Source organism: Pseudochaenichthys georgianus, chromosome 21, assembly GCF_902827115.2.
Source record: "Pseudochaenichthys georgianus chromosome 21, fPseGeo1.2, whole genome shotgun sequence".
NCBI lineage: Eukaryota > Metazoa > Chordata > Actinopteri > Perciformes > Channichthyidae > Pseudochaenichthys > Pseudochaenichthys georgianus.
The window spans coordinates 35,891,180-35,916,313 of NC_047523.1; the positions used below are offsets into that span (position 1 = coordinate 35,891,180).

Here is a 25,134-nt window from a genome sequence, read left to right on the forward strand (position 1 = left end):
TTTTCCACAGGCCAACAACAGCTTCAACAAAACAATTTCCCTCAAGAGAAAAACCAAACATGCCCTGTTGTCTCAAGAGAGAAAGTGCAGAAGGAAACATCCATTAAACTCAGGTTGCTGCTGCTGAGATGCTAGTTCAGACACTTGGCGTCTCATCTCGGGTGCAAGGTCATCAATGTTTGGGGTCAGGCTCTGAGCTGAGGAGACCCTCAGGATTGAGGGAGGGTGTGCGTGCAATATACCGGCGGGACAGATCTAATAGTAATTAGAAATTATCCTGCGGGCCGAAATTAGATCCACCATGGGCCTGATTTGGCCCCCGGGCCTCGAGTTTGACACATGTGGTTTAGATCATGCAACCTCAAAGTTATTTACCAAAATGCATTTAAAAAGTCTGAAATTTCAATAAGACTTTGAATGCATTTTTTTAAATCATCCCTAAGAAAGGTGATTTACTGTAAAAAAGAAAATAGGATACAAATAACTTAAATTTACATTTTCAGGGAGTGCTTACTTTTTTTTTAAACACTTTTATGAATTGTATGTATTTATTTAACTGTTATGTATTTTTTATATTATTTCCCCCTCATTTTGATCTTGACATATGCCGGTCTTCACACAGCTAGAAGTTTATTTTCCAGGATCATTACATCCCATACTTACACAACAAGTCGTACAAACTTAAAATGACCAGTCAATAATACCTCCTTTAAAGAAGAAGAATACGCTGCAAATAGTTTGCTCACAATAATAATGAAAGAATAAATCATAAAGCGTTGCCACAGCCACGCTCTCAGCACCATTACACTGTCATATGTATAGAAGTAATAACAGAGGTGATGCAGGACTCAACAGGCGCTTGTTACGAACCGTTATATAATTCATAATAATAAATAACGTTTAATCATTTTAAAGAAACAATGTTCAGTTCACAAACTGGTCAGTAAGAGAATAAAGACCATCAGAAATCTCAGCCGCGAATCAAAAAAATAATTTAATTGTTATGAAATAACTTTTACCGGCACTGTTACCTTTATTCTAGTATTTTAAAAGTCTATTCACGTAGCTATATGTTGACATTATGTCATGATGATTTTAATGTTTTTATTAAGCACTTTAAAATGAAATGTGCTCTATGAATAAATTGCCACCATACATTTGTTAAAGGTACATTTAAATACGGTATGTAAACTGTCATTATTTATTTTTTACTTATTTAATTACCTATTTTGAGGAGGGGAAATTGTTGTTTGGAATGTTGTATTAAAAAATAAGCAAAAAAATGTAGTGTCACGGGACAAGAAAACCCATCTTTTGTTTGACTGACTTCACAAAAGAAACTAACAAATTCTTAATAAGTAAAATAAAATGTCCTCTAGTCGATACATTAATTCATCTGTTGGATTTAAAGCGGGCCTCCTCCCACATGATGTAATGTTGCAGCATTAGTACAGTGGGGGGGGGGGGGGGGCTTGTTTTGATTGTCCATAGATACAGGAGGGGGCAGCTCTGCAGGGACACCTGCAGGTGTGGTGAGGGAAAGGACCCAGTGCCCACAATGCACCTGGCTGACACCTGCATGGACAGTCATCATGACTCTAAAAATGCTTCAAATGTGTTCACCTGTCACTTTGGGGGTTAACGATAGGACACCATTGACACGAACGTGAAAAGTGACAGCCTCTCCTCACTCGGCTCTAAACCTCAGTGACCTTACGTGATCCGAGCTCACTCGTCACCACAGAGCTGCAGACACTTTAAAACCTCTTTCAGTTATCATACTTCTCATGTTTCCCATTCCTCTCATGTGAACAGGTGATTAGGTCAGAACAACTACATGTTGGCAGCTGAGGTGTTTTTATGTATTGCTGTGGTAATAGATTGAATGGCTCAGGGAAACCCCAAAGCTTTTACTGTAATGCTCGCAGACTTCTTAAGGAGTACAGCCGAAGATGCAGTGAAGGGGAAAGGGGGCATGGCAGTTTTAAAGGCCACAGCTACTGTTTATATCACAAATAAACCTGCAGCGCATTTAAGACATTTTAATTGCTCGGGCCAGTGTGTGTGTGTGTGTGTGTGTGTGTGTGTTGTGTTTGTGTGTGTGTGTGTGTGTGTGTGTGTGTGTGTGTGTGTGTGTGTGTGTGTGTGTGTGTGAGAGATATCTCAACCTGGCTTTTTGAAAAAGTGTAGATGGTGACTCTGCGCTGAAGGGATTGTTGTACACACGGCTTCTCTCTGGCCAGCCTATCCTAAATTTAACTTAATCCAAGCCCCCCCACTCTGCCTCCCCACCAGTCAGAGTCAAGGTTACACTGTTGTTTGTGTGTATGTGTGTCTTATGTGTCCTAGGGTTAGACAGTTGTTGTCCATGAAATTAAATCCAGATATCGTCATCCTCAGTTTGAAGGAAGCCATGACGTATGGCTGCAATCCAAGACATAAGTGGACATATTTGGAGCTTTATAAAAAACAAAATCCTCCCGGAAGTAGAGGAGAGAACATGTGTGTTGCACTTTAACCCAGATCCCAGATAAACCTTTTCCCGGCCTCCAGCTGGCCTGTGCCGCATGTTGAGGCCACCAACCTGAGAAATGCAGTTGTCATCCATTCCTGCCCTCTTTGCAGCTGTACACTGCATCCACACACACTTACACACACACATCCCACCACACAGGCCCGTCCCTCCCACCAGAGGCTGTTGTTTTATCATTAAATGGCGACATTAGTTCATATCATGTGATTCGTAGAGGATTCGTTGCACATTAGAGGCCCTAATCGCCGCCTATAGTCTCCCCCCCGGGCCTCGCCCACATGACCCTGCTGACCACAGCGCTTTCTTTATGCCCCCTGAAAGAGCTGGGGATTGAGCCCAAACAAAAAAAAAACCCACGAGGGTGAAAAAATGTTTGTACACCCGCTCCCTGGCGGGCCGTGGAGCTCAGCGCCGTTTCAGCTTTAGATCAATGGACAAATTACTGGAGTCTGGCCAACTCTGACAGATAGCAGAAAGGAAAGAGCTTGCCTCTTCAAAAATGTGGGTTTTGTCACCGTGTTTTGTACCTCCAGCCACAGCAGAACAAGTATGATGAAATATAAGAGGACAGTTTACAGTTTCACCCTTAAAGCCTCCAAAATATTAGATGTTCATGCAATGCTTCTTCTGTGTGGAGGGCGAGGCTGGGAGGAAGGGGAGTAAAGGGGGATGGGGTGGTGTGCAGAGGCTCATGGGGGGGGGGGGGGGGGGGGGGGGGGGGGGGGGGGGGTGGGGGGTGGGGGGGGGGTTGTTTTGGTTTTTGTTGTGGTGTGGTTTTTTTTTTGTTTTTTTTTTTTTTTTTTTTTTTTTTTTTTTTTTTTTCTTTTTTTTTTTTTTTGTCTTTGTTTTTGGTGTGTTTTCCTCCGGTACCCTCTTTTCTCGCTGCTCCTGTAGTGACTCCAACAAAGCAGCGGCTCGGTCCTCAGCTAATGATGGAGGTTACAGTTTAACAAACGTCTGCTGGTGCTGACGGCCGATCAACCAGCAGCTCAGAAACACTCTGCCGGACCTCAGGGGAGGGGTCACTGCGAGGGCAGAGCGCCCCCCGCTGGAGGACAGGACACTGCTCTATTACCAGTTACTGGTCTTTAATATATTTAACCAATACGGCACCACTGGACTCCAGATCTGAGGGAGAGTCACTCCAGTAGGATTTGGAGTGCCATAAATAACAATAATTTAGGGAAAATAATCATAAATGAAAATAATAGGTATATAAAACACATGGAAATGTAAAGAGATCTACATAAAATAAGTAAAAAGAAGTAAAGAAAATAATAAATACAAACAAAATATTATTTTTTTGTTTTTTATTGTATTTAATAATAAAATAAAAAGTGTCACATTAAAAATAATGTATGGCCATGTTGATTTCACACATTTATTCTCCTCTCATCCAAACCTGTATGTATTATTAAAGTATTTGTTCTACTCTAAAGTATTTAAATTGCATTGTTTTATTCTTTTTTTATTCCTTGTGCGTACATTGTTCTTATTCCTGCGACATACTTGAACCATTTGTGTATTGCACTATTTCAGTGTACTTTTATGGGAAGTATATATTTTATGTTGCATTATAGCAGTGATTGAAGTCATTCTTAACAAGTACAGGGGAGCAGTGTGGGGTCCCACTCTACAATGTCCTTAAATAGTGTAAAAGTACATCGCTATTTCTTAAACAATGTCATGTTGTTTTGTGAGTCCATAACTCAAAGATATTCCCTGTATTTGGATATAAAGTTGAGAAAAGCAGGATCTTACTTCGACAACCACTCTGCGTCGCTGCCTGGTGAAACAACATCCCGCCTTTTTTACCTTTACAACACGACTTCCTGTCTGTCCTCTTGACTCTGACCCCTGGGCGTCGACAGGCCTCCTCCTCCTCTGCTGTCTGTCGTCTCTTAGATAACTCTTCCTGCCTACCTCTCATATCAGCCTGGCACCTGTAAAAAAGAAAAAGTGGACATGATAGTGAGGAAGGTCAGAACACAAAGAGGCCTCCATGTTGTGTCAATGAAAACACTCCAGTAACTTTAATCAGGTGGAACATTCTTGCCTAATGTCATCACCCTTCACCTTGTCATAAAGTTTGACATTTGGAAGAAATGTGTTGATTTATTTGAGTGTCTTTTCTGTGAATAGTTATAGTTATAGTTGAGCTAGAACTTGAACCAGAGGTGTGAAATGTTTAAGGACATTAAGCATTATATTCTGCTGACCTTCTGATGCCAATTTTCGCCCAAAAAGGTGAGGACGAACTGAAAAAAAAGTATTTAAATGTTATTACATCTGACATTGCACAGTTGGACTATATAACATATAATATTCTGATTGCAGGACAATATGTAGGATGCTGGGTAACGAAAATGTTCCTAGTTACTCTGGATAATTTACAGACCCTTTGTGTTTACTTCTGGAAGATAGTTACATCACAATGTAACACTTGTGCTTCTATTGGGCTCTGGTTTCAGACAGAGGGTGAAAAGAGGTGCTGCAGCACAGGCAGTATGAGCAAAAGAGCTTTTTGAACATTAAAGCATGGAGACATGTCACAGTAGAGACACTACATACTAACATGAACCTGAAAATGTGCAAATAGGGCCCCTTCGAGATCAAGTAGCAATGTTGTATACTGCTTTGAATGGATATTCATTTACCTCCATGATGTTAGGAGCATGTTTACGATCTAAAATCCAAACACATGAAAGAAATCTCCGAACATTTGTGATATTGGGCTATATAAATAAACATTGATTGATTGATGATTGAACTGAACACTAATGTAGTTAGCTGACTTTGTTTTTACTACAGGCAAATTAAAACATCACCATAGGTTAGGGTTACCACATACAAAGCATCAGACTCAAGTCACAGTCACTCACTTCCACTATTTACAGATAGGCACATTCGGCATTAGAGCCACAGCGTCTGCAGCAGGTCTGACCTGGGGCCTCTGATCCGGGGTCAGTTCAGTTAGCTTCCAACATCTAAAAGGTTTTAGGGACTCTGGTCTGGTGTCAGCAATAGCCCAATGTTTACCCTCCATGTCCCCCCAAAACACTGTTCCTCAAATGCGATTCTAGAGTGTTAGATGCACTGACAAGTGTACAAAATAGCGAAGAGGAACACCCGCGCTTTACAAAACTAAAACTCTGGAAGTGTTTTCTGGTATTCTGTTTAATCCACTTCAGTCAGTTTTCCCCCGATTTAGTAATAATGGTGGTTGTTACAAATGATGTGGGGTGTTAGTTATTTTTGAGCACTTGTGTATATTTCATTCATCTTCACATCTCAGTGTTCTCCCTTTAAAAGGAAAAGTTATGTGAACAAGAAAGTAGGAAAAACTAATCCCAAATAATAGTCACTTCGATTTTAAACTTGATGACACTTTCTCCAATTTATTGAAACAATCAGAAAGCAAATTAAACTCCAAAAATGAAAAGTAAAAGAATGGGGACATTACGGACATGAATAAAAAAAAATACCAAAGAAACAATTGTAAAACAATGAAGAAAAATAACAAAATGTCCGACCAGTTTGTATAGGCGTCATTTTAGCAGTGCTATCACTCTAAACAGCTTGGAGACAGGGCACTTATTCAAAGTGCTCAGTTTTAACTAAACCAATACTTAGTCTTAAAGGGAGACTCGGAATAGCAGAGACAAGCCAGGGAAGTACAAACACGGGATCTAAAGCAGAAAGATAATTCTCTAAAATAGTCTCTGAATAATCTTCATGTTCAGGAGAGGCGAGGGGGTGCAGCAGGTTGTTAATGAACGAGGGCTGAAGAGGAAATGGCACCCGTAGAAATAACCAATCCCGACGTAAAGAGGATAAACTAATGAAAGGATAAATAAATAGTCTTTTTAAAAAAGGGGGTTTGGTCAAGCTGAAGATCTCACTGGTGTTTTTCTTTCCCCTCTGTGGTGACTCCATCTTGTTTCAGAGATATTTACACTTTGAAAGCAACTCAATCTGGGTTTAGCACGCCCATAATGCTACATCGCATCACTGAAGGTTCCCCTGAAGTCCATGAAGAAACGCAGGATGTCTGTAGGTTGTCTTTGACCCGCACCACAGAGAGCATGAGGGTTACATTAAGTCCTCTTTTTACTGTCCTGGGATCAGACTCCTCAAAGTCCTCTGGTGAACACGGGTTCTCCTGAGAGCAGAACTGACGGGAAGAGAGAGGGATGATGGGAAGAAACTAACGCAGCTCAGTTATGATGTAGAGCAGCAAGTCACCCTGACTGAGAGGAAGTGGTCTTTTTGTGGTCAGAAGAAAACATGAAACATAAAGACATTTGGACCAGGTGTCCTAAACCTGGAAGTGTAGCAAGACAAATCCCAGGTGCAAATCATGTTAATTGATTTAATATCGAGTTGGTGACAATTTGATCTGCTTAAAAACATGTGGCCAAAAAGATGCCCTTCTAACAGCAATGGAAAAGGGTGCGGTGACTTTTCTGATCCAGGTACTAAGTAAAACAGCAACCAAATAGAGCATTGCTGCAAGTTGTCTTCCGATTGGATGGTGATATACTAGTTTGGAATAAAATAGTATAATGTTTCTCTTGGCTAACATCTGCCCGCCAAAAGGTCTGATGGAGATCACGCAGAAACAGGAAACTCCAACAGTTCATGTTAAAAACCGCAAGACTAACTTTACCTGAGAGCAGAAGTCCAGTAGACTAACAGTAGGTGTGCAAGAATTTTAAATTTTCAACCCAATATTAGTGTTGCTTTCTTTTAACAGTAGGTACTTTACAAACCAGCAAGTGAAGTGGATAGAATGACAGTTACATCACTGACTGGTCATTGCAAAAATATTTTCCCGCAATAGTACATTTGGTGTTTTATCATCCTTTATTAAAATAGAAATTGGAAATATAGAGCATCAGTTAATGTGGCGTGGCGAGCTGCGTTAATATCGGCACAGACGATCCTTCCTGTATTTCGGTTTCTGTACAGTTCATACAACCAAAGATGGAATTTCAACCTGCTCGCTTTTGTAGAACTCTCCAGTCTTGCACTCCCCTCTTCCATCTGCTCATATGGGGCACTAGACCCTTCCTCTGCCTATTAAATCTTTGTAAAATAACTCTTGAACTGTTCTTCTGCTCCGTCTTCCATCCACGGAGCGATGGTGAGGACACAAAGCTTCATGACTTGCTGTCCTTTGGCCTGCTGCTGATAAGGTAAAAATATGATAACCGTTGATACACTGAGAACAGATTAAAGCTCCTCCCATAACCCCAGTTAGGCCACACGTCAGGACTCGTTTCTCTTCATCACCCCTTTCATCCTCCTCCAGTACTTGGTTGTGGACGCCCCTCCCCAGGAGGAAACAGCAAGTGAGGGAAGAGGGTGAGACGCAGGAAAAGCACACGCACTTCTATCTTCCTCCTGCTTCCTCCTCCACTGAGTGTTCTGCAAAAAAAGTCAAAAGGTGCTACTCTCTCTCTGCCACAGCTGCTGCTTCACCTCCACCCTCCTCCTCCTCCAGGTGGGGGGTGTCTGGTAAACGTCTCTGACCAGGAGCACTCTGGTGAGCAGACTCTCCAGGATCTGTCTCTCCAGCGGCGTGGAGCTGAACCGCAGCGGGTCGTCGGGACCGCACGAGGGGTCCGGCTGAACGTAGAAGACGTCGAGGCGCTGCGCAACAACGACGGCTGCAGGGGGAAATAAGGGGAGGGGAGAAAGCAGATGAGGATGAGAAGGAGGTGACAATACAAGAAAGAGATGTCTTCAATTAAGGATAGGAAGGCTGTAGAAAAGGGGAAATATGTAGGAGGGGGGGTCAAGAATTTATGTTTCTGAATATCTTAAATAATTGAGAAAGAAGTGACAACTGAGACGAGTCCTCATATTTAAATAAGTCAACATTGTGTTCTGGATGTGAACAGCAATGAGTTATAATCACAGGACTGAGGGACGCACAATGGAGCAACTCCCACTAACTAGCTGTGCAGTAAAAGAACCATTAGCTGCTGCAGCCAGACTAACAATTAATACTCCCGGAAAGATCTCGAACATGAGATTTATTGTGTCATTGTTTTTATTTCCCTCATCTGTTCCTCTGGATAGATACTCAGCAAAGATATTGAACGTACCACTTGGATCTGTAGAGGTCGTACAGGCGAGTCTCGCTCTTCTTCACCGGGCGCGAGCAGACGAGTCTCCCGAGTCCTCGTCTGCTTCAAAGTCCTGATCGCCGTCTCTGAACTCCGCTTCCTCTTCCCTTTTGCACTGAAGGAAGAAGATACAACATTTAGGATTTCTCCACTGAAGATATGAACCTCCAACATAAACTAGAAAAAAACCTCAACTTTTTCATTAATGGCTGCCGTTTAAGAGATAATGCCAATTGCAAAAAATGTCTGTCTCATTATGTACAATGTTACGCTGCTACAATCTTGCACTAATGTACATTCCCAAAGTATTGAAATGACTGTTAGTTTGTATCAGGGTTTCCGCTAGGATTTTTTCTCGCCGGTCAAATGTCCGGGCAGAATTTATTTTACCGGACTAATTTGAAACTTACCGGTCATATTTCAATAATAATAATAGTTGTGTAGCAGAGTTTCCGTTAGCAGGTAATTACCGGACTATGAGCAGATATGCTTCAGTTTAAAACTCAGTTCACGGGGCTCATTTTATATTGCTTCAGTTTATAATCGTAACAGATCGAAAAATTCAGATCATTTTTCAATAAATGATTCCAAAACAAAAATAATTATTACATTCAAACAAACTACTTGTAGTAGATAAGTACATTATTCAGAAGTTTACATTACATTTGAATAATAACACGGGAGAAACGGATCCTCTCTTTTTCTCTCTCTCTCTCCCCCTCCCTCTCTCTCCTGATAGCCGTCAGTTTCTCATGCAGCTCGCTAAACAGAGGGAGGGGCTTCAGGTGATCATGCAGAGCTGCGTGTCTCGGTCAGACTCAGCAGCTGATCTGATCTCTCGCGTCCGGTTACACTTCACTCGCGTTTATGTCCATATCGATCAGATCCAGCTCTCCTGATCGGCCTTTATAGAGAGCACCGATCAAACTATTAAGAGTGAATATCGGCCGATAATGACCGGCGGCCGATCGATCGGAGCCTCCCTAATTATTACCAGACATTTTGACCGTCAGGTTTTGAATTTACCGGTTTTTAGCTGGTAAAATTTATAAAAAACCGGTAAATTCAAAACCTGACGGTCAAAATGTCTGGTAATAATTAGGGAGGCTCCGATCGATCGGCCGCCGGTCATTATCGGCCGATATTCACTCTTAATAGTTTGATCGGTGCTCTCTATAAAGGCCGATCAGGAGAGCTGGATCTGATCGATATGGACATAAACGCGAGTGAAGTGTAACCGGACGCGAGAGATCAGATCGGCTGCTGAGTCTGACGGAGACACGCAGCTCTGCAGAATCACCTGAAGCCCCGCCCTCTGTTTAGCGAGCTGCTTGAGAAACTGACGGGCTATCAGGAGAGAGAGGGAGGGGGAGGGAGAGAGAGAGAGGGGAAAAGAGAGGATCCGTTTCTCCCGTGTTATTATTCAAATGTAATGTAAACTTCTGAATAATGTACTTTATCTACTACAAGTAGTTTGTTTGAATGTAATAATTATGTTGTTTGTGGAATCATTTATTGAAAAATGGATCTGAATTTTTCGATCTGTTACGATTATAAACTGAAGCAATATAAAAATGAGCCCCGTGAACTGAGTTTTAAACTGAAGCATATCTGCTCATAGTCCGGTAATTACCTGCTAACGGAAACTCTGCTACACAACTATTATTATTATTATTGAAATATGACCGGTAAGTTTCAAATTAGTCCGGTAAAATAAATTCTGCCCGGACATTTGACCGGCGAGAAAAAATCCTAGCGGAAACCCTGATACAAACTAACAGTCATTTCAATATCTTTGGGAATGTACATTAGTGCAAGATTGTAGCAGCGTAAACATTGTACATAATGAGACAGACATTTTTTGCAATTGGCATTATCTCTTAAACGGCAGCCATTAATGAAAAAGTTGAGGTTTTTTTCTAGTTTATGTTGGAGGTTCATATCTTCAGTGGAGAAATCCTAATGTTGTATCTTCTTCCTTCAGTGCAAACAGGGAAGAGGAAGCGGAGTTCAGAGGACGGCGATCAGGACTTTGAAGCAGACGAGGACTCGGGAGACTCGTCTGCTCGCTGCCCGGTGAAGAAGAGCGAGACTCGCCTGTACGACCTCTACAGATCCAAGTGGTACGTTCAATATCTTTGCTGAGTATCTTATCCAGAGGAACAGATGAGGGAAATAAAAACAATGACACAAATAAATCTCATGTTCGAGATCTTTCCGGGAGTATTAATTGTTAGTCTGGCTGCAGCAGCTAATGGTTCTTTTACTGCACAGCTAGTTAGTGGGAGTTGCTCCATTGTGCGTCCCTCAGTCCTGTGATTATAACTCATTGCTGTTCACATCCAGAACTACAATGTTGACTTATTTAAATATGAGGACTCGTCTCAGTTGTCACTTCTTTCTCAATTATTTAAGATATTCAGAAACATAAATTCTTGACCCCCACCTCCTACATATTTCCCCTTTTCTACAGCCTTCCTATCCTTAATTTGAAGACATCTCTTTCCTTGTATTGTCACCTCCTTCTCATCCTCATCTGCTTTCTTCCCCTCCCCCTTATTTCCCCCTGCAGCCCGTCGTTGTTGCGCGAGCGCCTCGACGTCTTCTACGTTCAGCCGGACCCCTCGTGCGGTCCCGACGACCCGCTGCGGTTCAGCTCCACGCCGCTGGAGAGACAGATCCTGGAGAGTCTGCTCACCAGAGTGCTCCTGGTCAGAGACGTTTACACAGACACACCCCACCTGGAGGAGGAGGAGGGTGGAGGTGAAGCAGCAGCTGTGGCAGAGAGAGAGTAGCACCTTTTGACTTTTGTTTGCAGAACACTCAGTGGAGGAGGAAGCAGGAGGAAGATAGAAGTGCGTGTGCTTTTCCTGCGTCTCACCCTCTTCCTCACTTGCTGTTTCCTCCTGGGGAGGGGCGTCCACAACCAAGTACTGGAGGAGGATGAAAGGGGTGATGAAGAGAAACGAGTCCTGACGTGTGGCCTAACTGGGGTTATGGGAGGAGCTTTAATCTGTTCTCAGTGTATCAACGGTTATCATATTTTTACCTTATCAGCAGCAGGCCAAAGGACAGCAAGTCATGAAGCTTTGTGTCCTCACCATCGCTCCGTGGATGGAAGACGGAGCAGAAGAACAGTTCAAGAGTTATTTTTACAAAGATTTAATAGGCAGAGGAAGGGTCTAGTGCCCCATATGAGCAGATGGAAGAGGGGAGTGCAAGACTGGAGAGTTCTACAAAAGCGAGCAGGTTGAAATTCCATCTTTGGTTGTATGAACTGTACAGAAACCGAAATACAGGAAGGATCGTCTGTGCCGATATTAACGCAGCTCGCCACGCCACATTAACTGATGCTCTATATTTCCAATTTCTATTTTATAAAGGATGATAAAACACCAAATGTACTATTGCGGGAAAATATTTTTGCAATGACCAGTCAGTGATGTAACTGTCATTCTATCCACTTCACTTGCTGGTTTGTAAAGTACCTACTGTTAAAAGAAAGCAACACTAATATTGGGTTGAAAATTTAAAATTCTTGCACACCTACTGTTAGTCTACTGGACTTCTGCTCAGGTAAAGTTAGTCTTGCGGTTTTTAACATGAACTGTTGGAGTTTCCTGTTTCTGCGTGATCTCCATCAGACCTTTTGGCTGGGCAGATGTTAGCCAAGAGAAACATTATACTATATTTTATTCCAAACTAGTATATCACCATCCAATCGGAAGACAACTTGCAGCAATGCTCTATTTGGTTGCTGTTTTACTTAGTACCTGGATCAGAAAAGTCACCGCACCCTTTTCCATTGCTGTTAGAAGGGCATCTTTTGTGGCCACATGTTTTTAAGCAGATCAAATTGTCACCCAACTCGATATTAAATCAATTAACATGATTTGCACCTGGGATTTGTCTTGCTACACTTCCAGGTTTAGGACACCTGGTCCAAATGTCTTTATGTTTCATGTTTTCTTCTGACCACAAAAAGACCACTTCCTCTCAGTCAGGGTGACTTGCTGCTCTCACATCATAACTGAGCTGCGTTAGTTTCTTCCCATCATCCCTCTCTCTTCCCGTCAGTTCTGCTCTCAGGAGAACCCGTGTTCACCAGAGGACTTTGAGGAGTCTGATCCCAGGACAGTAAAAAGAGGACTTAATGTAACCCTCATGCTCTCTGTGGTGCGGGTCAAAGACAACCTACAGACATCCTGCGTTTCTTCATGGACTTCAGGGGAACCTTCAGTGATGCGATGTAGCATTATGGGCGTGCTAAACCCAGATTGAGTTGCTTTCAAAGTGTAAATATCTCTGAAACAAGATGGAGTCACCACAGAGGGGAAAGAAAAACACCCAGTGAGATCTTCAGCTTGACCAAACCCCCTTTTTTAAAAAGACTATTTATTTATCCTTTCATTAGTTTATCCTCTTTACGTCGGGATTGGTTATTTCTACGGGTGCCATTTCCTCTTCAGCCCTCGTTCATTAACAACCTGCTGCACCCCCTCGCCTCTCCTGAACATGAAGATTATTCAGAGACTATTTTAGAGAATTATCTTTCTGCTTTAGATCCCGTGTTTGTACTTCCCTGGCTTGTCTCTGCTATTCCGAGTCTCCCTTTAAGACTAAGTATTGGTTTAGTTAAAACTGAGCACTTTTGAATAAGTGCCCTGTTCTCCAAGCTGTTTAGAGTGATAGCACTGCTAAAATGACGCCTATACAAACTGGTCGGACATTTTGTTATTTTTCTTCATTGTTTTACAATTGTTTCTTTGGTATTTTTTTTTATTCATGTCCGTAATGTCCCCATTCTTTTACTTTTCATTTTTGGAGTTTAATTTGCTTTCTGATTGTTTCAATAAATTGGAGAAAGTGTCATCAAGTTTAAAATCGAAGTGACTATTATTTGGGATTAGTTTTTCCTACTTTCTTGTTCACATAACTTTTCCTTTTAAAGGGAGAACACTGAGATGTGAAGATGAATGAAATATACACAAGTGCTCAAAAATAACTAACACCCCACATCATTTGTAACAACCACCATTATTACTAAATCGGGGGAAAAACTGACTGAAGTGGATTAAACAGAATACCAGAAAACACTTCCAGAGTTTTAGTTTTTGTAAAGCGCGGGTGTTCCTCTTCGCTATTTTGTACACTTGTCAGTGCATCTAACACTCTAGAATCGCATTTGAGGAACAGTGTTTTGGGGGACATGGAGGGTAAACATTGGGCTATTGCTGACACCAGACCAGAGTCCCTAAAACCTTTTAGATGTTGGAAGCTAACTGAACTGACCCCGGATCAGAGGCCCCAGGTCAGACCTGCTGCAGACGCTGTGGCTCTAATGCCGAATGTGCCTATCTGTAAATAGTGGAAGTGAGTGACTGTGACTTGAGTCTGATGCTTTGTATGTGGTAACCCTAACCTATGGTGATGTTTTAATTTGCCTGTAGTAAAAACAAAGTCAGCTAACTACATTAGTGTTCAGTTCAATCATCAATCAATCAATGTTTATTTATATAGCCCAATATCACAAATGTTCGGAGATTTCTTTCATGTGTTTGGATTTTAGATCGTAAACATGCTCCTAACATCATGGAGGTAAATTGAATATCCATTCAAAGCAGTACAACATTGCTACTTGATCTCGAAGGGGCCCTATTTGCACATTTTCAGGTTCATGTTAGTATTTAGTGTCTCTACTGTGACATGTCTCCATGCTTTAATGTTCAAAAAGCTCTTTTGCTCATACTGCCTGTGCTGCAGCACCTCTTTTCACCCTCTGTCTGAAACCAGAGCCCAATAGAAGCACAAGTGTTACATTGTGATGTAACTATCTTCCAGAAGTAAACACAAAGGGTCTGTAAATTATCCAGAGTAACTAGGAACATTTTCGTTACCCAGCATCCTACATATTGTCCTGCAATCAGAATATTATATGTTATATAGTCCAACTGTGCAATGTCAGATGTAATAACATTTAAATACTTTTTTTCAGTTCGTCCTCACCTTTTTGGGCGAAAATTGGCATCAGAAGGTCAGCAGAATATAATGCTTAATGTCTTAAACATTTCACACCTCTGGTTCAAGTTCTAGCTCAACTATAACTATAACTATTCACAGAAAAGACACTCAAATAAATCAACACATTTCTTCCAAATGTCAAACTTTATGACAAGGTGAAGGGTGGATGACATTAGGCAAGAATGTTCCACCTGATTAAAGTTACTGGAGTGTTTTCATTGACACAACATGGAGGCCTCTTTGTGTTCTGACCTTCCTCACTATCATGTCCACTTTTTCTTTTTTACAAGGTGCCAGGCTGATATGAGAGGTAGGCAGGAAGAGTTATCTAAGAGACGACAGACAGCAGAGGAGGAGGAGGCCTGTCGACGCCCAGGGGTCAGAGTCAAGAGACAGACAGGAAGTCGTGTTGTAAAGGTAAAAAAGGCGGGATGTTGTTTCACCAGGCAGCGACGCAGAGTGGTTGTCGAAGTAAGATCCTGCTTTTCTCAACTTTATATCCAAATACAGGGAATATCTTTGAGTTATGGACTCACAAACAACATGACATTGTTTAAGAAATAGCGATGTACTTTTACACTATTTAAGGACATTGTAGAGTGGACCCCACACTGCTCCCCTGTACTTGTTAAGAATGACTTCAATCACTGCTATAATGCAACATAAAATATATACTTCCCATAAAAGTACAATGAAAATAGTGCAATACACAAAATGGTTCAAGTATGTCGCAGGAATAAGAACAATGTACGCACAAGGAATAAAAAAAGATAAAACAATGCAATTTAAATACTTTAGAGTAGAACAAATACTTTAATAATACATACAGGTTTGGATGAGAGGAGAATAAATGTGTGAAAATCAACATGGCCATACATTATTTTAATGGTGACACTTTTATTTTATTATTAAATACAATAAAAAAACAAAAAAATATATATTTTGTTTTGTATTTATTATTTTCTTTACTTCTTTTTACTTATTTTATGTAGATCTCTTTACATTTCCATGTGTTTTATATACCTATTATTTCATTTATGATTATTTTCCCTAAATTATTGTTATTTATGGCACTCCAAATCCTACTGGAGTGACTCTCCCTCAGATCTGGAGTCCAGTGGTGCCGTATTGGTTAAATATATTAAAGACCAGTAACTGGTAATAGAGCAGTGTCCTGTCCCTCCCAGCGGGGGGCGCTCTGCCCTCGCAGTGACCCCCTCCCCTGAGGTCCGGCAGAGTGTTTCTGAGCTGCTGGTTGATCGGCCGTCAGCACCAGCAGACGTTTTGTTAAACTGTAACCTCCATCATTAGCTGAGGACCGAGCCGCTGCTTTGTTGAGCTTCACTATCAGGAGCCTCATCTGACAAGAGGTTCCTCTGCACCCCCCCCCCCCCCCCCCCCCCCCATGAGCCTCTGCACACCACCCCATCCCCCTTTACTCCCCTTCCTCCCCAGCCTCGCCCTCCACACAGAAGAAGCATTGCATGAACATCTAATATTTTGGAGGCTTTAAGGGTGAAACTGTAAACTGTCTCTTATATTTCATCATACTTGTTCTGCTGTGGCTGGAGGTACAAAACACGGTGACAAAACCCACATTTTTGAAGAGGCAAGCTCTTTCCTTTCTGCTATCTGTCAGAGTTGGCCAGACTCCAGTAATTTGTCCCATTGATCTAAAGCTGAAACGGCGCTGAGCTCCACGGCCCGCCAGGGAGCGGGTGTACAAACATTTTTTCACCCTCGTGGGTTTTTTTTTTGTTTGGGCTCAATCCCCAGCTCTTTCAGGGGGCATAAAGAAAGCGCTGTGGTCAGCAGGGTCATGTGGGCGAGGCCCGGGGGGGAGACTATAGGCGGCGATTAGGGCCTCTAATGTGCAACGAATCCTCTACGAATCACATGATATGAACTAATGTCGCCATTTAATGATAAAACAACAGCCTCTGGTGGGAGGGACGGGCCTGTGTGTGGGAGTGTGTGTGTGTAAGTGTGTGTGGATGCAGTGTACAGCTGCAAAGAGGGCAGGAATGGATGACAACTGCATTTCTCAGGTTGTGTGCCTCAACATGCGGCACAGGACCAGCTGGAGGCCGGGAAAAGGTTTATCTGGGATCTGGGTTAAAGTGCAACACACATGTTCTCTCCTCTACTTCCTGGAGGATTTTGTTTTTTAATAAAGCTCCAAATATGTCCACTTATGTCTTGGATGCAGCATACGTCATGGCTTCCTTCAAACTGAGGATGACGATATCTGGATTTAATTTCATGGACAACAACTGTCTAACCCTAGACACATAAGACACACATACACACAAACAACAGTGTAACCTTGACTCTGACTGGTGGGGAGGCAGAGTGGGGGGGCTTGGATTAAGTTAAATTTAGGATAGGCTGGCCAGAGAGAAGCCGTGTGTACAACAATCCCTTCAGCGCAGAGTCACCATCTACACTTTTTCAAAAAAGCCAGGTTGAGATATCTCTCACACACACACACACACACACACACACACACACACACACACACACACACACACACACACACACACACACACACACACACACACACACACACACACACACACACTGGCCCGAGCAATTAAAATGTCTTAAATGCGCTGCAGGTTTATTTGGTGATATAAACAGTAGCTGTGGCCTTTAAAACTGCCATGCCCCCTTTCCCCTTCACTGCATCTTCGGCTGTACTCCTTAAGAAGTCTGCGAGCATTACAGTAAAAAGCTTTGGGGTTTCCCTGAGCCATTCAATCTATTACCACAGCAATACATAAAAACACCTCAGCTGCCAACATGTAGTTGTTCTGACCTAATCACCTGTTCACATGAGAGGAATGGGAAACATGAGAAGTATGATAACTGAAAGAGGTTTTAAAGTGTCTGCAGCTCTGTGGTGACGAGTGAGCTCGGATCACGTAAGGTCACTGAGGTTTAGAGCCGAGTGAGGAGAGGCTGTCACTTTTCACGTTCGTGTCAATGTGTGTCCTATCGTTAACCCCCAAAGTGACAGGTGAACACATTTGAAGCATTTTTAGAGTCATGATGACTGTCCATGCAGGTGTCAGCCAGGTGCATTGTGGGCACTGGGTCCTTTCCCTCACCACACCTGCAGGTGTCCCTGCAGAGCTGCCCCCTCCTGTATCTATGGACAATCAAAACAAGCCCCCCCCCCCCCCCCACTGTACTAATGCTGCAACATTACATCATGTGGGAGGAGGCCCGCTTTAAATCCAACAGATGAATTAATGTATCGACTAGAGGACATTTTATTTTACTTATTAAGAATTTGTTAGTTTCTTTTGTGAAGTCAGTCAAACAAAAGATGGGTTTTCTTGTCCCGTGACACTACATTTTTTTGCTTATTTTTTAATACAACATTCCAAACAACAATTTCCCCTCCTCAAAATAGGTAATTAAATAAGTAAAAAATAAATAATGACAGTTTACATACCGTATTTAAATGTACCTTTAACAAATGTATGGTGGCAATTTATTCATAGAGCACATTTCATTTTAAAGTGCTTAATAAAAACATTAAAATCATCATGACATAATGTCAACATATAGCTACGTGAATAGACTTTTAAAATACTAGAATAAAGGTAACAGTGCCGGTAAAAGTTATTTCATAACAATTAAATTATTTTTTTGATTCGCGGCTGAGATTTCTGATGGTCTTTATTCTCTTACTGACCAGTTTGTGAACTGAACATTGTTTCTTTAAAATGATTAAACGTTATTTATTATTATGAATTATATAACGGTTCGTAACAAGCGCCTGTTGAGTCCTGCATCACCTCTGTTATTACTTCTATACATATGACAGTGTAATGGTGCTGAGAGCGTGGCTGTGGCAACGCTTTATGATTTATTCTTTCATTATTATTGTGAGCAAACTATTTGCAGCGTATTCTTCTTCTTTAAAGGAGGTATTATTGACTGGTCATTTTAAGTTTGTACGACTTGTTGTGTAAGTATGGGATGTAATGATCCTGGAAAATAAACTTCTAGCTGTGTGAAGACCGGCATATGTCAAGATCAAAATGAGGGGGAAATAATATAAAAAATACATAACAGTTAAATAAATACATACAATTCATAAAAGTGTTTAAAAAAAAAGTAAGCACTCCCTGAAAATGTAAATTTAAGTTATTTGTATCCTATTTTCTTTTTTTACAGTAAATCACCTTTTCTTAGGGATGATTTAAAAAATGCATTCAAAGTCTTATTGAAATTTCAGACTTTTTAAATGCATTTTGGTAAATAACTTTGAGGTTGCATGATCTAAACCACATGTGTCAAACTCGAGGCCCGGGGGCCAAATCAGGCCCATGGTGGATCTAATTTCGGCCCGCAGGATAATTTCTAATTACTATTAGATCTGTCCCGCCGGTATATTGCACGCACACCCTCCCTCAATCCTGAGGGTCTCCTCAGCTCAGAGCCTGACCCCAAACATTGATGACCTTGCACCCGAGATGAGACGCCAAGTGTCTGAACTAGCATCTCAGAGCAGCAACCTGAGTTTAATGGATGTTTCCTTCTGCACTTTCTCTCTTGAGACAACAGGGCATGTTTGGTTTTCTCTTTGAGGGAAATTGTTTTGTTGAAGCTGTTGTTGGCCTGTGGAAAAATGTACTCCGGAAAAGCTGCCGATAGAGCCATAAGGAATGACTCTGCCGATAGAGCCATAAGGAATGACTCTGCAGATAGAGCCATAAGGAATGAATGCAACTGATTATTTAATGTTTAATGTTGTTTTTATAGGCAATAATTTAAGCTTTGTTAGTTCCAGGTTTAATATGTGCAATAAGTTCATTTCAATAAGTTTTGCAATAAACATTGAACCAGTCCGGCCCTCGACTAGTACCCATTTTTTTTATTTTGGCCCGCTGATCTAAACTGTAAAGAATGCCTTCAGAGGTTTTGACAGTCGGCTACCAAACCAGAAAGGTTTCTGTGAAACAAACCGACTTCTTTCCATGAGCCCGGCTTCAGAAACAGCTTCATCACACTCCTGAAATACATAAGGAGGGCCTGAGGTATTTGTGCTGTGGGCTGAGTGTGAATTTGTGAGGTGATTAAGGGCTAAAAATAACCCGCTGTCGGCCCGGGGCTGCAGACGAGAGACGACTCTCTTCCTGTGTTCTCCACCACGGGGCCAAGAGGGGCTTTATAGGGGCCACAAGTATAACATGGGTACAAATCACCAAAAACAAACAAACATTGTAATGTCCACGGGGCCTTAATGGATTTCCCCCCCTGATCTTATTTAATCCTAAAAGGGAGCAACCACATGTTCCCCATGATAAATAAAGTATTGTGATTGTGTTTATGGGGGTTCACACAAAGGTTTATATAGACAATTTATTTTTAAATGTTTCAATGAGATTCAAGATTCAAAGACTTAAGAGTTTTGGAAATCTTGAATCCCAGGCGCTTCTGAAAAATGCAACACACATAAAAAATTGAGCTTTGAACAATCTATAAAATCTACGGAGAAATGTGTAGTTGGTAGTATATTTGGATCGGAATAACTCGTATGTATTGACCCGTGTTCACTATCGGGGGTAGGTCTGCACCGCTGTGTGACCTTTGACCTTTCTGACCTCGCCACATCAGGTTCAAATGGCTTATTTAAAAAAGATTCTGAAGTTATGAATCATAGAAGTTCTGCAGTGTCCCTGAAAAGCCTGTTTGGCCCCATTTGGTGAGTGAGTGACGGGTGGGGGCCTCCGTCAGCCTACCAGCAGATCCACTATCTTCTCCCATCACTCTGCAACCAAGAGCCAGCACTCATGTCGCCTGCTGCTGTCAGACTGCATGCCAGATATTCCAGATCCTAACGTTCAGCCCTTTTTTCACAGTGAAGACTTAAAACACATTCAGTTTAAAAACCAATCAAGAGGTGTTGTCCCCCATGTTTACCCCTTAGCTTATAAAGAGAGTGAGCAGGGACGCCCTACTACAGCTGTGTTAAATAGTTTTATTTAGAAATGGACAATAACATGCAACTTTTTGAGTTCAGCCAGACAACTCACGTGTTCTATGTTTATTAGAAGCAGCATATAGTTTGAGTTTGGCGTCTAGGCTCGGGCCTCATCACTCCACAGATTTACAAAGAACATTGAGTGATGATTAGATAACTATCCCCCGAGCCTACAGGTGGAAGCAGGGGTGGTGGTGGGGCAGGCAGGCAGCACGTGAACGCATCAGCAATGTGACAGAGCAGCAGCTTTAGCGAGGCAGGCAGATCTGCAGCTTCAATAGAGCAGCAAGTTTAGGAGATTGTGTTTGAGTTACGACTGAATAAACGGGTTTGAACTCAAATGCACGACTTATTCAAACCAAAGCTCAACGACAGTGGTAAACAAAAACTAAATCACTCCTAACGAGGAAAAACAGTATCAAAACAAAATCACTTCAATGAGGAAAAACAGTAGGAGCATGAATATATGAATACTTAGACAAGACGTGGCTCAAAGCTCTGCTTGGGATTCTTTCTGGCATGATACGCTGGTAGACTGTCACGAGAAACGAAACGAACTGGCACGGGACAAAGGGAGACGAGGACCATAAATACACCAGGTAAATAATCAGTTGCATTCAACTAACATCATTTGCGAGAGATGACAGTTTGGTTGGTTGTAAGAGACGCGTCATGTGTTCCTTGGTGCTCGAGGTGACTGCCTGAACTAGCTCGCAGGCTTCGCCCCATTTGTGTTGAAAATGGGAAACAGGAATGTTCAACGCAACAACAGTCCGTTCTTAGATGCCTTTTTCTTCTAAATGTTTTCAGGTTTCACTCTCAGGTTCAGGTTCAGGTTATTTATCAGTGCCCGTAGGTAGATTTAGTTTGCAGATAAAAAGGCAAGGGATCCATCCTGACACACATTCTCCAAACAACACAGACAACCGACAAATCTATAATAAAAGTACTTTATTTACCCTGCCCCATTACATAAAAACACTAGTACAAACATGGGCGATGGAAGTTGATAAATAAATAAACATCCGTGTGAGACTGCTACGAGTTAATCCTTTGTGCGAATGCTGCCGGTAAAAAGCTGTTTGTATACCGCCTTGTTCTACACTAACCTCCTGAAGGAAGACGCTTACATTCTGAGTGCAGAGGGTGGGAGTCATCATTCATATAGAGCTGGATAACTGCTGTAACTGCCTGAGGTGTATGAGGGTCTCCAGGTTTAGCTGTGGCTCACCAATCAGTCTGCTAGCTAGACCACTTCATGATCTGAGTACTCTTAGTGTCAAGTAACAAAATGTTGCTTATAGTACTGGCTATTAAAATAATATAACTAATATTAGGCTGAGGTGAAACCCATATCGCAAACAGGTGTATTTTTAAACTTTGATTCCTTCCACTCTACAGTATTTCACTTTACATTAAGTTCTTATTCTTTGCAAATGTACATAGTTTATGTATTTCTGCATTTCACTTGTACTATTTGTTGCGTCTTAAGCATATTGTATGTTGCACTGTTGTTTGAGCTTGGGACAACTAACTAGAGCTATTGTGGATATGACAATCTGTTTATGATGACCGAAAGAACCCTTAAAGTATACTTTATCTTTCAGTAAGTCCACTTATTCTCTCCACGTACACGAGTGTGTTTTTTTATCTGTAGCCGCGTTGATGCCCGCTTTGCCCAACGTTCAAAAGGTTTCCCAGCAGCTGTTCATTTCGCCGCCCCCTCTCATGTATCACACTGTGTTGTTAATTATCTCCGCTCTTTAGAGGGGGAGTTTGTGAGAGATGTTTGACTCTCAGGTGCGAGACTGACATGTCCGTCTCATTTGAATTATTCCTGGATGTGGTTGTTGAAGTGGGCCTGGTGTCTTTGGCTCAGCTTCACATCGTGGGGGTCAGAGGTCAAGGCGTCTACAGAGAGAGTGATGCCAAAGAAACCCTCCTGATGTTAATGTGGGCCGAACATCACTTCATCATTTATATAGACCTGACCTGCAGTGCAGACGGGAGGAAAATAAAAGACCATTTTGAAATGAATTTTCTTAAAGATGCCCTTTTTATACTTTTTGAGGTTTTCCCTTTCTTATAGAGTGTTATTATATTCTCGTGGGTACATAGTTTTATCTTGAGGCGGGGGTTTTCGCTCAGCTGATATCAGCTGCCTGTGAAGACTGAGGATGTGACCTTTTTAGTTTTTATTTCTTATACGAAAGGTTTTGTCCTGTGAGTAATAACCGTGTTTATCCCTTCAGAGAACTGGTAGCTGGAGGGCGAGTAGAAATCGTGACGATAGAGGAAACATCTGGAAGAGACTTCACCATCGAATCTGAACGAGAAGCCTCAAAGACTCAGTGCATTGAGAGAAACGTATGTTCAAACACACAGCCCATCTTTAACTGACTGTTCTGTTACGAGACAAAAGACCTCAAAGACAAGTTGGAGAAAAAAGTTGGGTGTCTTTTGCTCAAAGTTTCAGGTAAAGTCACAACCTCAAAAGTCCTCAGAAAGTGTTAGTTCACTTCACACACAATTGAAAATTATTAGGGCATTTATTATAATGTAAGATGATTTATTTCATTATCATTGTTATCAACAGATACTTTCATTTTGAAGGCAATAATGTTGTTTTTTTAAGTAAATATTTATATATTTTTTAATAGTTGTAAATTGGTTTCATCTATAATCTTTGCCTCTTGGGAATTAGTACTAACACAATAATGTAAAAAATGTAATTTAAGTATAAAAAGCAAGCATGTACTTTTTTAGCTGAGGCCTCAATTACAATTACCATTTGAATTTTATCCGATTGAACCTTAGAACTAGATAGTGTTTAGTCAAGTCTACAACTCAGCATCTTTCTCTGTAGGATCGATAATGATGGGACATTTTAATAAAAACGAGAACAACAACTATGGTACAAAAAATGTGTTTATTTAGTAACAGTTTGTAAACATTTGAGGTAAATTAACATTTACATCAACTTGTTCTTACAAAAGAATCATTCATACACAAGGCACTTCTCTTGTTTAAGACAGCATTGAGACAGGTTGCTGTGAGATGGTTTCCTCCTGACGAGCCGCAGAAATCTCGCTCGGCATGAAACGTAAGGGGAGAGAGTTTCCCAGGAGTCACGGGGAACGACGGGCCTTGAACACAACATCCAGTCAGGAGTCCCGTCTGTGAGAACAAACTGCGTGAACACAGAAAAACACCCCTCTGTTTATTCTCTCTCTCCCAATGTGGTTCTAATTTGTTATCTTCAGACTGATCTGAGTTTGAGATGAATAAGTGTTTTTGTTAATTCTCTGTGAGGAGCCACTTTATTTTTAAGACATTTTTTCCTTTGGGGATGACCGTGGAGTTTTTCTCGTCACACTCTCTCTCACGCCCTTTCTTTCTCTTTCTCTTTCTCTCTCTCTATACTACTACTACTACCAATATCAGCATCGTAGAACAGCAATTTTTCTTTTCCTAAATGTGCAAATCTTTATCAACTACCAAAATGTAAACTTTAGGGATCAAAAACAAATGCAGATAACAGTTTTTTTGTTGTCATTTTGAACAAGAAACATGGATTTGGAAAGGCTGCTTTTACTCATGCGCTGCGTCATTTCAGCAAGATGAGACATTATACCGATATGGGTACAGATACTCTTACACCATATAGTACCATCTTTTTGTAACCCCCGTCCCCAAAAATACTACAAATTAAACAGCTGGTACCACTTTGCTCTTTCTCCAGTGTATTAACCTGCACATTAACTTCCGGGAAAATGTTTTTCCATAAAATGCACAAACATCTTAATACTTAAAGGTGGGGTAGGTAAGTTTGAGAAACCGGCTCGAGATCGCTAGAATTTGAAAATACACAACCGGAGAAAATCTGCCACTTCCTTACAGAGCCCCTCCTCCAACACACACGAACGCGCACATGACCAATGAGGGCACGAGGTAAGTTTGTGCCCCGGTGGAAGGCTGACAGGCAGGTAGGCCATCCAATCCGTTTAGCCGGGCCGGCTAAACGGATTGGTTGTACTTTTTACAGTATTACGGCTTCTACAGATGAATGGATTTTTTGTCAAAGCACTTCAGATATTCATTGCTATCGGGATGTTAAGAGCATTCCATGGAATATAACAAAACGTGTATCTCGAGCCGGTTTCTGAAACTTACCTACCCCACCTTTAATCGCTTTGTTTTGCCTTGTGAACGCAAAATGCCCGAGGAATTGACTTTTTACTTTAAATGTTGACCAAGAGGTGACTCGCAGGGTGAAAGAGTGGGTTAAGGTGTCTGTTTTTTGGGAGTGACAGCACAGTGACGACTGCTGCTCAAACTGGGGTTTCTAAAGATCTCTGAATTAAGATGAACACAACAAAATGGAAGCCGTTAAGGTCGACTGCGTTTGTATTTCTGACAACAAGTATGCAATTCCGAGTAATATTAAA

General features: G+C 41.5%; 1 protein-coding gene across 1 annotated transcript in view; it reads right to left on the bottom strand.

The window, feature by feature from the left end:
- Positions 1 to 7,380: 7,380 nt before the first annotated feature.
- Positions 7,381 to 25,134, bottom strand: part of zmym2 (zinc finger, MYM-type 2) — a 46,311-nt gene continuing 28,557 nt past the window's right edge. The window contains 3 exon segments of the mRNA XM_071207026.1: positions 7,381 to 8,053; positions 8,056 to 8,205; positions 11,114 to 11,600. Of these exon segments, the coding sequence (XP_071063127.1) occupies positions 7,986 to 8,053; positions 8,056 to 8,205; positions 11,114 to 11,600 (705 nt within the window). The 3' untranslated portion in view covers positions 7,381 to 7,985.